A 12,765-nucleotide genomic window follows, 5' to 3' on the forward strand; every position below is an offset into this window, starting at 1 on the left:
ATGCTAGTCTTAGATGGAGCCCACTGAAATTAATAGATATGACTGATTTATGCCCAATAATGTGAGCACCCTTGCTGCAGCAGAAGAATTTCAAAATAACTTACAAACCCTACTGGAATAGTAAAAACACAGCACACTGACTAGGAATTGCCCAATTATTTGGTTAGAAGGGGTACACAACCCTCAAGGATATGTGCACATTTGCTTGGAATGCATGCAAAGTGACATACCCATGGAGGGCAAACAAGGGAATACTCCTGTATCCCTAATTTGGACCCAACCTGCTGTCTACCACATTTCCAGCAATGTGAATTGAACAAGGTTCCTCTGAGATATTCTCACGTGACTTTGTCAAGCACCCTCCTGGTTGTGGGAGAAAATGCAGGAAAACATCCCTATGCATAAAGAACAGTACAAAAGCACTAATCTAAGTTAGACCTCATTCTCCAGGCTGGTGTGTGGTGGCCTGAGTTAAAGCCTGCTTGTGTTTATGTGCAGGAATACAGCAGAGTATTGCCATATATGTCTGTACCACAATTTACTCACATTCCAGATTTTATGCTTTGTGCATAAGTACTGTAATCTACCTTGATATTTCAAAACCAGACCAATGTCTAAGGTCTCTTCTAGTTACCCACCTTGGTCCTGGCAAGCAGTGGAGCACCTCGTTCTAGGAGCAGTTCTACAACCTGGTCATGTCCACTTCGCGCAGCGCAGTGAAGTGGAGTCAGTCCATCCTTTAAAAAAGCAAAAACAGTGAAATGTTTATCATACCCAACACTCTTGTGCTCATGGAATACAGTATTCTTCACCTATGAAGACCCTCCCCCCCCCCAAAAAAAACAGCGCAAAATTGGACCTTTAATGTGAGGGGTATCTTTGGGGAACTAATTGTCACTCAAATCACATGGTATCATTTAAGGCCCATCACCACTTATGAAGATGTGGCATGAAGAGACATTACAGAATTCAGGTAACCAAAGCGATCAGCTGCCACTCTCCCTATCCCTATGGGCATAATTATTTTCTAGCAGCTTCCACATGGCTATGGCAATGTATACCAGTCTCTAGTTCTTAAGTAGAAGAAAGAGAAGAAGCATTTTCTGCCAATATCTTTCTCCACTATTTTGGAATACCTGTGTTGCCTCAGTTTACTTTTGAAACAGGGTAAAAAACACAGTGCTACAGAGGTTTGGGCAAGGGGGGAACTAAAAGGGCAATGGAAGACCTTAAAAACATAACATGGAATCAACAGTGGAAGAAGCCTTAATTTAAGGCTGAAAAGCAAGCAGGCCCTAACAACCATTTGGCAAACTTGCTGTGACAGCACCGTCTCTTTGCTGCAGAACATCCTGTCCCAAAGCACTTGCAAGGCTTCTCTGCCGCTGAACATGACGGTTAGCAAAAGACAAGTCTATGAAAGATTTAGAGAACTGAGTGCATCCTAGGTGACTCCAGACCTCAGAGAGCAAAGAAACGTGGAAAGAATAATTGTGTTTAAAGTAAACTCTGAAGGACACTGCTATATAAAGGGACAGAAGGAAGGCACACAAAAGAAAATAAATTTACCCAAGTCATATTGGATGTTGTTTTGGAACAGATTTGCAAACATACCCATGAACTCCATAGGACTCAATTCAACAAGAGTTACTTGCAACCAAGTATTGAAAATAGTATGGAATAGAACTTAAGGCTTAATGACCTCTGTAGTCGATGCATTCAGAACCCTGAGGCTGGATTACTGAAACACACTCTATTGGGCATGAACCAGAAGCTCCAGCTGGTGTGGAATGGAGCAGCCAGACTGCTGATGGCAGTACGTGACCAACAATGTAGGACATCACTGGTAAAACACCTGCACTGGCTGCACATCTATCAAAAGATCAGGAAATGCTGATTTCTGTAAGGCTTTTGACAAAGTCCCCCATGATATTCCTGCAGGGAAGCTGGTACAATGTGGGTTGAACAATGTTAAGTGGATTTGTAGAAGATTGGCTGACCAAACCCAAAGAGTTCACTCCTGGTTCCTCATTATCCTGGGAAAAAGTGACAAGTGGGGTGCTGCAGGGTTCTGTCCTGGGCCCGTTGTTGTTCAACATCCTGATAAATAGCATAGATGGGGGATTGAGCAGATGACACCAGACTGGGAGGGGCAGCTAATGCCACAGAAGACAGAATTTGGATTCAAGATTACCTTAACAGATTGGAGAACTGGGCCCAAATGAACAAAATGAATTTCAATAGGGACAAATGTAAAGTTCTACATTTAGGCAGGAAGAACCATCTGCAAAATTATAAAATGGGGGCACCTGACATTCCAGTAGCACATGTGCAAAGGATCTAAGGGTCTTAGTGGACCACAAGCTTAACATGAGTCCAACTCATTAGAAACAGCCAACAGTTGTCCAGCAACATCTGTCAAGCCACAGGTTCCTACCCCTGGTCCATAGCAGCAAAATAAATCCTTGTTAGCTGAAAGTCGCTTGACTGCTGCAGTTACAGCTTCTGGATCCCAGAAATACACTGAAAGTAGCAAAACCAGAATAATAGCCCATTGTAGCCCTGGTGTAGCTCCTCTTTGGCTCCAGTGGCTAGGAAGGAACACTAGTGGGGCAGTGGTTCCCTGTAAGCAAAGGGATCTCAGTTCTCCCACTCCTGAAGGTGCTGCCATGAAACTTCTAGCTTGTTTTGTAGAAGCACAACTTCACTGCTTAACCAAAGAATGTCTAAAATATAGGGTAGAAACACAAGGGAAATAATTTATTCCTCTGGCTCCCTGTTTGGGGCTCTAATACAAAATGTGAAAGCCACCTGAGATAAGATAAAAGCTGTACGGAACATGCTACTACCTTACAGGCCCACGTCCTCAGTCAAACCAGTAAAGGTGTAGCAAAGTAGCAAATCAAGCAAGAAAACACTTCCTCTCTCCTTGCCCAAGATAATCTCAAACATATTATTGCAAAAACCCTTTCGCATAAGCTTCTATTATTACTGTGGACATGACAGGGAATTGCGAATGAGATTTGTAAAGTAACTTTTTGGAACTAGGGATAACAATCTGACATAGCATTTTTTTATTCATGATCGATCAATTCTTCCAGGAATTTAACTCGTAAATTAATGTTTATGCTCATTTTCCCCCCCTTAACACTACTGCCTGTTTACATATATGGTAACTTTATTAAAAGAGTGTTGGCATCTTAAGATTGTTTAATGTATTATTTGTGGGGGTGGCCATTTCGCCCCCCACAATGCCACGGAGTGCCAGCTCAGTGGTTGTTGCCACTGCTGGCAGCAGCAAGCTGCACACATATTTCCTAACAAACAAACAAACAAACAAAATTAAGGGGGGGGGGAGATAATTGAACCCCATCCACTGCTGGATAATTGCCCTTCCTGCTGGAAAAAAAGGTGAAATGGTTTCCCTGAATACTCTGCTCACCAACAGGTTGGAGAATTTTGAGAGGCCATTTGTGCACAGCTCTGCCTTTAAGGCAACCCTGTTCCCTACCTATCTTCCCATGGCAACTGAAACCTAGTGACAATATGTACACCCTTCAAATAGTGCCCTATCAAGGCACAGACTTCAAGTGTCCTGAAATGAGAAAACCAAATTATGGAGTACAAGAGCAGTGCTCAGCTTCAGTGTGAAAACAGAGCTCATTACTGAATCATGAAAAATCCATTCAGATTAAACCACAGTGAGCCCCACAGTGAGGAAAATTAAATGATTCTGGGAGGACATATTTTTTTGACCAGGCCTTTTATTTCTGAATTCCTGTTTTGATCTGTCTCATTTTCTTCCTTCATTTATTTAGTTTTAGTTTTATTTAACAAAACGTATATACTGTTTGATTGAAAAATACCCAACTCTAGACAATTTACAAACGCACATCTGTTTTTACAGTGTTGTTTAACAGCTTCTGTGGTTGTGTTTTATAGTTTTTATATTATTTTTGTATACTGCTGAGAGATTTTTAAATTTTAAGCAATTTATAAAAGCTTTCAAATAAATTAATGAATAAAGAAGGAATCTCTTCAAATAGCTGTACCTGAATTCAGATCCTCTCACCAATTTGTGACTCGTGAGGTGCTCTACATCTCACTGAGTCATGCTGCCAGCTGTAGAACTCTACTGACAGATTCACTTCTTGCCAAAATTCCAGTCTGTTTGATGGCCAGGTCCTATTTTCTGTCTACAACCAGGAAGCAGAGCAACAAAAGTACTGTGGCAAATCTCTGGGGCCTTATAAGCTTTACAGACAGCAGGCGGACTTGTTCATCAGTTCAGCAGTTGTCAGCTGTTCCCTAAGAAAGACTCTCCTCCTGAAGAGAGGGGAGTGGTTGTGGGCGGGAGCCCGAGCTCCTCCTCTAGCAGGGGGCGTTAGCCCCCTGCCTCCCACTCACCTGGCTGGCGCCCATGCCCATCGGCAGGCACCCAACCAGGTGCCTCCGAGGGGGTGTGTACAGCAGCCTAAATGCTGCAGCACCAGCCCCTCCTCGGCCTCACTCTTTGTCGTCCCGTTGCAAGTCACCCACCCTCCACTCCCTTTGAGCGCAGGGTCTTAGTTTTCCTTGGCCTTGCTATGGACCTTAGGTTGGTCGCCCTGGTTGTCCGGGGGGCCTGGTAGGAATTTTTCCATTTGGCTTTTTGGTTTTTTCACCTACCTCGTAGCAATCGTCACAATTTTCGTGGTATTGGTGGGTAGGTTAGGCATTGGAATAATGTGTTGTGGTGTCGAAGGGCTACGTGTGGCCATCGCCTATGCCTTCAATTTTTGGGTATTCCGTTAAAGGAATCTGGCGGTCGTGTATTCTGTCCGATGCCTGCTTGGCGGGAGGCCATGGCACGACCCTCGGTGACATCAGGGGAGAGCCTATAGTTGGATTAGAATCAACAGGCTCCACCTACTGGTGAATAAACCCCCCTCGTTTCAGACTCACCCCTCTCTGAGGGGGTGGAGTCAGCTGACGTAATCCAATGCCTAAGCCAATACCTTTTCACTTGCTGTAATCAATAAAGTTGTGGCCTTTTCTTGCCCATTAACCTTATATCACGTGTCCTTGTGTATTCATTCCACTTTGGGGGGGATCGGGTCCTCGAACCACAAACAAGTGTTTTGGACCTAGAAGTGGAAAGTCCAGGAAAGGCAGAAATCCAGAGGCTGCTCTGATTTCCGCTCGGTAAGCACACCATCAAAAGCCAATTCTGAGGGAACAATGGTTCCATTTTCTTTCAGTTTAACAACAACATTCAGTGGGTTTGTGTTTAACTGCAATCACTAAAGAGATATATTGGGAAGACCCTTAAAGAAACATAATTCAAATTTATTAATGAAGTCTGCCAATGATAATTTTGCACATTCTGTCAAAATAATAAAGCCTTCCCTTGAGTTTAAGTGTGATTTTCCCTGGTTTTTTATTGTTCACTCAGATACCATCTTTGTTTTCTGCTGTTTGCCACGTTTTTCTTAACAGCAGAAAGCCTGTGGCTAAGGTTCTGGCCATAGAAAATAAGGAGAAACACATTCTCTGTATTGCACTTAAACCAAAGGTTTAAGCTGCTCACAGCCTCTCTTCCTCCTTCTGAGCCCTATGGTCATGAGCCCTATCATGAGTTAACATGCTTCTTAAACCACACAAGCGGGGGAAACTGTAGTGTGTGAGCAGAAATGGAGGAACAGTAGGAGGTAATTGTCCCCTCCAGAAACTGCCTTGTTTGCAATGTGCAGTTTGGCCTCCAAGTCCCATCTACCAGATAGGGTGCAATGTTTGAAGCTAAAAGAGGAGGCAGCAGCTTTCCTGGTTGTTTGAAGTGGGTTACAGATTGCTAAATCACTGGGATATAAAGATGCTTTTCTATTCACTTCTCCAATTGACAAATGGTGAAGCTAGACTCACTGTATCCTTGAAAACTGGCAAGTGTCACATCATTCCTATTTTGTTTTTAATTGCTCTATTTACTTATGGCCATAGCTAAGCAGAAAGAGCAAAGGTAAAACAAAGTGGACATAAACGGATCAAAGCCTGACACAAGGACACCACACAATAGCGTGACACTGACAAACCACAAAGCTCTGGAATCTCCCACACTGAGAAGCTGTCAGCAGTGCCCTTGAGAACGAAGAGAAAGGATGGTGCTAAACCTGTGCAAATGAGGGTGCCAGTGCTTTGGGACACTCGCTAGGTTCTGTGTGGGTGTCTGTGTGCTAGCAGCTTTGAGCGACACTCCCAGCTGACAGGGGTGATAAGCCAAACAATGAAAGACTTTTAAAATTAGATTCTTTGTGAGAAACTGGAGGTGGTCCTGTACAGATCGCATATTGCAAGGCTGCACTTTGATCTAGCCAGTTTAGCAATATAGCATATTCAAAAGATGGGGAATAATGTATAACAAATTAAAGTGTGACCAGTGCAATCACATTGTGCTTTCATGCTTGGATAGAATAGGTGCCTAAACTGTGATTCTAAAATACTTTTGTCTGTAACTCTGTCCCAGAACTGAAGCTTCATTAATCAAAAAAGACACTTGTTCTCGCCTACCTTCCATACATAAAGGAATCTCTCTCTCTCTCTCTCTCTCTCTCTCTCTCTCTCTCTCTGCAGTACACAACTGTTTGTTTTTCTACACTAGTATGCAAACACAGTGCCCAATACTACAACCAGCAATTATTTGCCAGGGCCACGGACCATTTTTCAGCTCTAAGATCTTTCTCTTTTACTTCTAAATAAATCTTAAAACCAAAATAAATTATATCTGTTGAATTCAAGATTAGCATTCTGCTTGTGGTTTCTCAATTACTCTTAAGACAAGTCCGCTCACGCCTTTTGGTGCCGCAGCACTGCAGGACGGAGGAGGCTTCACTGGGGCCCCGACAGAGGAATTCAATCTGCAGTGCCCTTCCCGATGGGAGGAGGGGGCATAAGCCCCCGCCACCTATCAGGAACCAGATCCTAGCCTGCACCCTGCTTTGGCAAATGGGGGTACAGGCTGGGACCTGGGCTGTGCCAGTGGGCAGAGCTGATGGAGCCAATGGTGGGCTTCCCTCAGAGTCGCCCTTGCCCATTTGAGCAGCCTACACCTGGGGCACAGCCTGTTTGTTCCTGCGCTGGGTTTCCTCGCCCACCCACCCATGGCTTATGCTGCTAATCAATGACTTTGCTGTGGCTACAGTGGTTGCCATTCTTTATGGGGCCGGGTAAGAATTTGCCCACCGGACTAATTGGCTCTGACCTGGTGGGTTTTGCCTACCTCATAGCAATTGTCACAACTGGTTGGGAATTGGGGCAATCCTTTGTTTTGGACGGAGGGGATGCTGTAGTCTCTGCCTGCCCCTGGGCCAGGGCTGAAGGTATTCTCTCAGATGGCGGTCCCTGCGGGGGTCACCCTTTTTGATGTTAAGTCTTAGGAACCCCTGCCTGGATTGACCACGCGTCACTTCTGGAGGGCGGGCCAGAAGTATTTAGATTGCCCTATGCTCAAGCCAAACATCTTCCATCCGTATTCAATAAAGTTGTGGCCTGTTTTGACCCAAAACCAGTCTTATTGGTCTCTTATTTATATGGGTTGGTGTATGGGAAGTCTGATGCCTGATCCTGCAATCATATCTTGCTTGACTTGTTAACAGTCTATAAATTAATTCTAGGAACTCTTGGAAGTTTTGCTGAGAAGTTCAACAAGAGCGGACAGCTTCCTCTGAAAGATCAGGTGGCACTGAATAAATTTTTGAGACGTCACTGAAGTAAAGTGGCAGCTGTGAAGCAAGAACATTCAGCATCCAAAGTTTTTGCTCCATGGACAGAAGGAATTACCATTCATAGAGTTACTCCTTTCATGAGTAAAACAACCTCTTCCATGAATGGAAATTCTCCTTTCAGTCATAGAACAAAAACTTTGGACTCAAGACTTGAATGCAAACAATGGCTTCCTTAATGGCTATCTCTAAAGGAATGCATCTTGCTCTTCATATTTCTGATCCCTGCATAAACCAAGAAAGAAACAGAAGGGGGGAAGGAGGTGCAGGATGACATTCAGGGAATAGAAACACTCACCCTGGTTTTGGCATCGATCTGCCCTCCACGATCCAACAAGAGCTTCACCATGTTTGTGTTTCCCCTTTTGGAAGCCACATGCAGTGGGGTGATTCCATTCTACACCATGAAAAGAACAAACAAAAAGCATGATGGACTTGAAGAGGTTCAATGGGGATGGCTTTGCGTTTTGACATGATACAGTATAGAAGATGCATCACAGCATACAGAAAACAGTTAGCACTGTCCTATCTTGAGAAAAACATTCATAGCAATAATTTGCAAATGCTGTTAAATGGAACTAAAATATATGCATTTTTTATAACTATATAGAGAAAAAAATCTGATCTTTGTTATGTTTTAACATTTTGTTTGAATAAACAGAAGTTTACTACAACAGTTCTAATTCATGAGAACTGGGAAGGGGAGGTAATTTTGTATGGAAGACTTCACTTATCTTCATTTAGTAACTAATGAATTTTCAATTGTTAATCAGTATAATTACTTAATTTGAATGCAATAACGCAGGTCCAAATGTTCCTGTTGATGTATGCACAAAAATCTCATGAGAGTAATATGCCTACATAATTTCAAATGTGCACTTTTAAAGGGTATTTTGTGTATCTTCAGGAGGTTCTTCACTGATTTACTAAGCAGCAACAAAAACATTCACCAAACATCGAACATCACATTCACACTGTATGCAAGACAAATAAATCAATATTCATAACATACTGGTGTGCTTAAATATACAGCAACAATCATAGCACATTAGCTAAGACACAATGAAGCCTATTATTGTAACAAATATCAGCATTAAAAAGGTCCTAATTAGGTGGGAAGGTTTTGTCTCATCCTTCATTTTTTCCAATTGTCATTGCACATATTTCAGCTGTGGGTTAGGTCTCTTGGTAGAAAACAGGAAAAGCAATCCACAGAAATATATTAAGATGCAGATGTTTAGTTTGTACACATTATTTTATTATTTTCTACATTTTGTTGTATGGTGGGTTTTTTGTATTTTCTGTCTACTATTTTTAAAATTGTATCTTAATTGCTTCTTGCTAAATTGTTAGTCATCCTGGGAACACACTGTTGAAGGTGTGAGATAGAAACCATGTAAATAAATAAAATATTAAGAAAAGGCAAACCTTAAAACCTTATTCATTTGTGTATGCAGCAGCCAAGGCTGACCCTATGTAGCCCTTTCAGGCAATTGGCAATCAAGCTTTCAGCTGTTCAGCGGCAAGATGGGGGAACAATTCTAACTCTAGCTCAATTCTATGCATGCCTCCTCAGAAGTAAGATCAGTGGGATTTCCTCCCAGGACTGTAGCTTAAATACATCTCCTTATCCTGAACAGCTGTTATGTGTATATAGTCCCAGCAGCTGGGATGCAGGGAGGGAACATGGACAGGACACCTGTAGAACAGGTGTAGGGAATCTTTTTTCAGTTTGAGGACCACATTGTCTTGGGGGGAACCTTCTGAGATCCACATGCCAGTGACAGGCAGAGCTAAAGACAAAAGTGGGTGTAGCAATGGATGTGACTCTTACCTTGGAAAGGTAGGCTGAATTACAGACATGCAAAAACCAGGGGTTTTGTACACCCACACCTCTCCATCCAGCAAGCAAGAAGCATTATTACAAATAAGGACATAATCCAGCCAGGTGAAAACACCCAGGTGGGCACAGAGCAATGCTGGTGAGGAGTGCAGGAAAAGCATGGGGAATTGGCCTAGAGAGAGGACCAATTGCCTGACACTGATTTATTTCTTTTTTATGATGGTGATATTGATTTCCCACTTAAAAGATACTCAAAGTGACTGACAAAATTTGTCAAAACAAAACAACCCTTTTTAATCATCAACATCCAGTGAAAGTTTAAAAGCATGTTACCATGTACATTTACCGTATTTTTCGCACCTAGTTTTTGGAGGAGGAAAACAAGAAAAAAAATATTCTGAATCTCAGAAGTCAGAAGAGCAAGAGGGATCACTGCGCAGTGAAAGCAGCAATCCCTCTTGCTGTTCTGGCTTCTGGGATAGCTGCGCAGCCTGCATTCGCTCCATAAGACGCACACACATTTCCCCTTACTTTTTAGGAGGGAAAAAGTGAGTCTTATAGAGCAAAAAATATGGTAGTTTGGGATAGAAGCCTATACATTGTTTCCTGGAAGTAAGCCCCATTGAGAACTCAGTGGGACTTGCTTTTGAGTGGACATGTGTAAGATGGCACTGTTGTGGAATTAAAAGGCACACTCACACTGTAAAAGTACTTTCCGCTGCCTGTTGTAAAGCAAATAAAGAAGGAGCCAGAAGTATCCCTTCTAGAGGAAGGGTGTGGTACAAATCCCATAAATAAATTAAAACATTCCATAAAGCAGGTGCCACAGTAGAAAAGGCTCTGTTCCTGGCCACCTATCGTATAATCAATGGCAAGTGACACAGAGCAGGGCCTTCAATGTTACCTACAGCATTCAAGTAGAACATTCATATGAACAAGGAAGCGTAGAAATACGTGTGCAGAAGCCTGCTTCTATTTCCATATGGCTAGTAGCTGAACTCCAATGTGAACAGTATATACTACATATCTTAAGCATTAAAGAATATTAAACAGTTGGCGCTTGTTGTGTGCAAAGTACATATGTGAACAGAGTAATGAGCATAAGGTATTTGCTACAACACAGTTTTTTAAGTATGCCAAAAGTTATATTAATAATTCAATTAATCTGTTCTGAAGCATGTGCATGAAATTTACATTCTTTCCCTCTACCTATAAGTGTATTGTGTAAAGATAATTTATTACAATCTGATACTTTGGAAAAAAATGGCTTATTTGTTGCAAGAATAAATGTAAGAATCATTTACTTTTCATAATTTTTCAAAACAGACTTGTAAATGGTTTTTGTTTTGTTTTGTTTTAATTTGGACATTTGAAGAAAGTTCATAGAATCAATCACTGACCTCCCTCTTTTCATTGTTCTCTCAATGCACAAAAAAGCAAAGCATCCATACCCTTGCTGTGAAGTCTACAACAGCTCCTCGGTTGAGTAGAAGTGTTGCTACATTAACATTTCCATAGTGTGCTGCTATGTGCAAAGGTGTGAATCCACTCTGCAAAAAAGAAACAGTCTTAATCAGAATGCACCAGTTTTTACATAAGGAAGCATTTAACTTTTTTAAACTAGACAAACATTAACCCAAAGCATTTTCCCCCTGTGCCAACCTATTATAAACAGAAGAGTTAATGTTACTACTTCCTGTAACAGGTAACCAAAAGCACTATTTTCCAGTTTAATATCTCAGGTTTTTCCATTTTTATTAATGCAGACAACAACAAAGCAACCTTCTCTGGGTCTTCTACCAAGGAAAACTACAAATCCCTTGATTGTAGCAAGAAATGATGCTTCTGAGCATGCTCAGAAGAGTCACTTCACCATCTGGACTTCCCCAGCTCATTTGACCTAACTAACAATGAGGAAAGCTTTCACCTGGCACCAGTCCCCTCCCCTCAACATGGTCTTCTTGCAAATAGGCCTATTCTGTCTGGTTTCCTAATTATTCCTTATAAGCCCTCATAAAACCGTCAAAGTTTTGATAGCATATGATCACAAAACCCAGATGGTTCTTGAGGCCAAATGGAGACACTTGCCAATTCATTTCCATGCCAAATTTAAGTATTGCTTTGGTTAGAAGATTAATGTTTTTTCACCAAAGCATATTAGAATAATGGTACAGTATAGCAGCTACAGTAGAAAATATTAAACTGTACACAATCTCCCAGTGACAGATTTGAGGCTACTCTTCATTTAAAACCTCCATAAATGCCTGTCATAAAATTAAAAGAAACAGTTTACCTCAATACCTTTGAGGGGGTTCCCACTGGGATCTCTTCATTTATCAATAACCAACAACTACCCATGGGAACCATGCTGCAGATTAGCATTAATGGAGTCATGGCCTTATATCACATGCAATTACTCTGTATTTCAAATTATCCCCATAGGCCTACTTCCATTTCTAATTCCCAGTTCTTGTTATCTAAAAACAATCTCCACCATCTCAAAAGAACAAGGGAAGAAAAAACATCAAAGCAGAGGAGAAAATATACATTTTTGTCATCTGTGCACATTTAGAAATGACATTGGATAAAGTTTGAACTGCATATGACAGGAAAATGCAGCAATTATCTGGGGGAGGGGGGAGTAGATTAACAAAACTGTTGTTTTTGGTACCTCAGTTGTCCTATTCACCATCATCTGTTGCAGCATGTTTTGGAAAAAAGAGGAAAGATATTACAGATTGGCAGAAAGACAGAGGCCTAAATTGTTCGCTGAAATGAATTATTTTGTTGTTATGGGAGAAAGCCTGAACTAGTATTCAATTTAACTGTATGCAACCCACATTCTCTTGGGCCACAAACCAGTTTCCCACTCAACAGCAACACTGCTTCAGCTTCCCCCTTCCCAACAACAGATTGTCAGATTTACAAAGACTGAATTTGATATTAACCTTGTGTTAATTGGACTACATATTCAAATGCAAAAACTGTCAAACACCCTTACAAAGTCAGCAAAAGAAAAACTTAGAAACTGAAGAGCGATTTTTGTGCCTTTGAAAATCTAACCCGTTTCCTCCTGCAGTTCTACACTAAACAATAGAGCTTTTATTGCAGATACAGGTTTCAGCAACAACTACTAGAAGAGGAGCATTATTATTTGCATTGATTTTT

At 41.6% G+C, this 12,765-nt stretch overlaps 1 protein-coding gene across 30 annotated transcripts in view; it reads right to left on the minus strand.

The window, feature by feature from the left end:
• Nucleotides 1-12,765, minus strand: part of ANK2 (ankyrin 2) — a gene marked incomplete at its 3' end in the record, with an annotated part of 313,486 nt that overhangs the window by 85,320 nt on the left and 215,401 nt on the right. For 24 of the 30 annotated variants that reach the window (XM_081020238.1, XM_081020257.1, XM_081020255.1 and 21 more), the window contains exons 7-10: nucleotides 12,269-12,292; nucleotides 11,049-11,147; nucleotides 8,053-8,151; nucleotides 639-737 (exon numbers count right to left, since the gene is read on the minus strand). In XM_081020238.1, the coding sequence (XP_080876364.1) occupies nucleotides 639-737; nucleotides 8,053-8,151; nucleotides 11,049-11,147; nucleotides 12,269-12,292 (321 nt within the window). The remainder of the gene's footprint in view (nucleotides 1-638; nucleotides 738-8,052; nucleotides 8,152-11,048; nucleotides 11,148-12,268; nucleotides 12,293-12,765) is intronic. The other 6 variants (XM_081020247.1, XM_081020252.1, XM_081020231.1 and 3 more) reach the window with 1 other exon arrangement.

The sequence above is a fragment of the Podarcis pityusensis genome (assembly GCF_964106645.2).
Source record: "Podarcis pityusensis genome assembly, chromosome: 9".
Taxonomy (NCBI): domain Eukaryota; kingdom Metazoa; phylum Chordata; class Lepidosauria; order Squamata; family Lacertidae; genus Podarcis; species Podarcis pityusensis.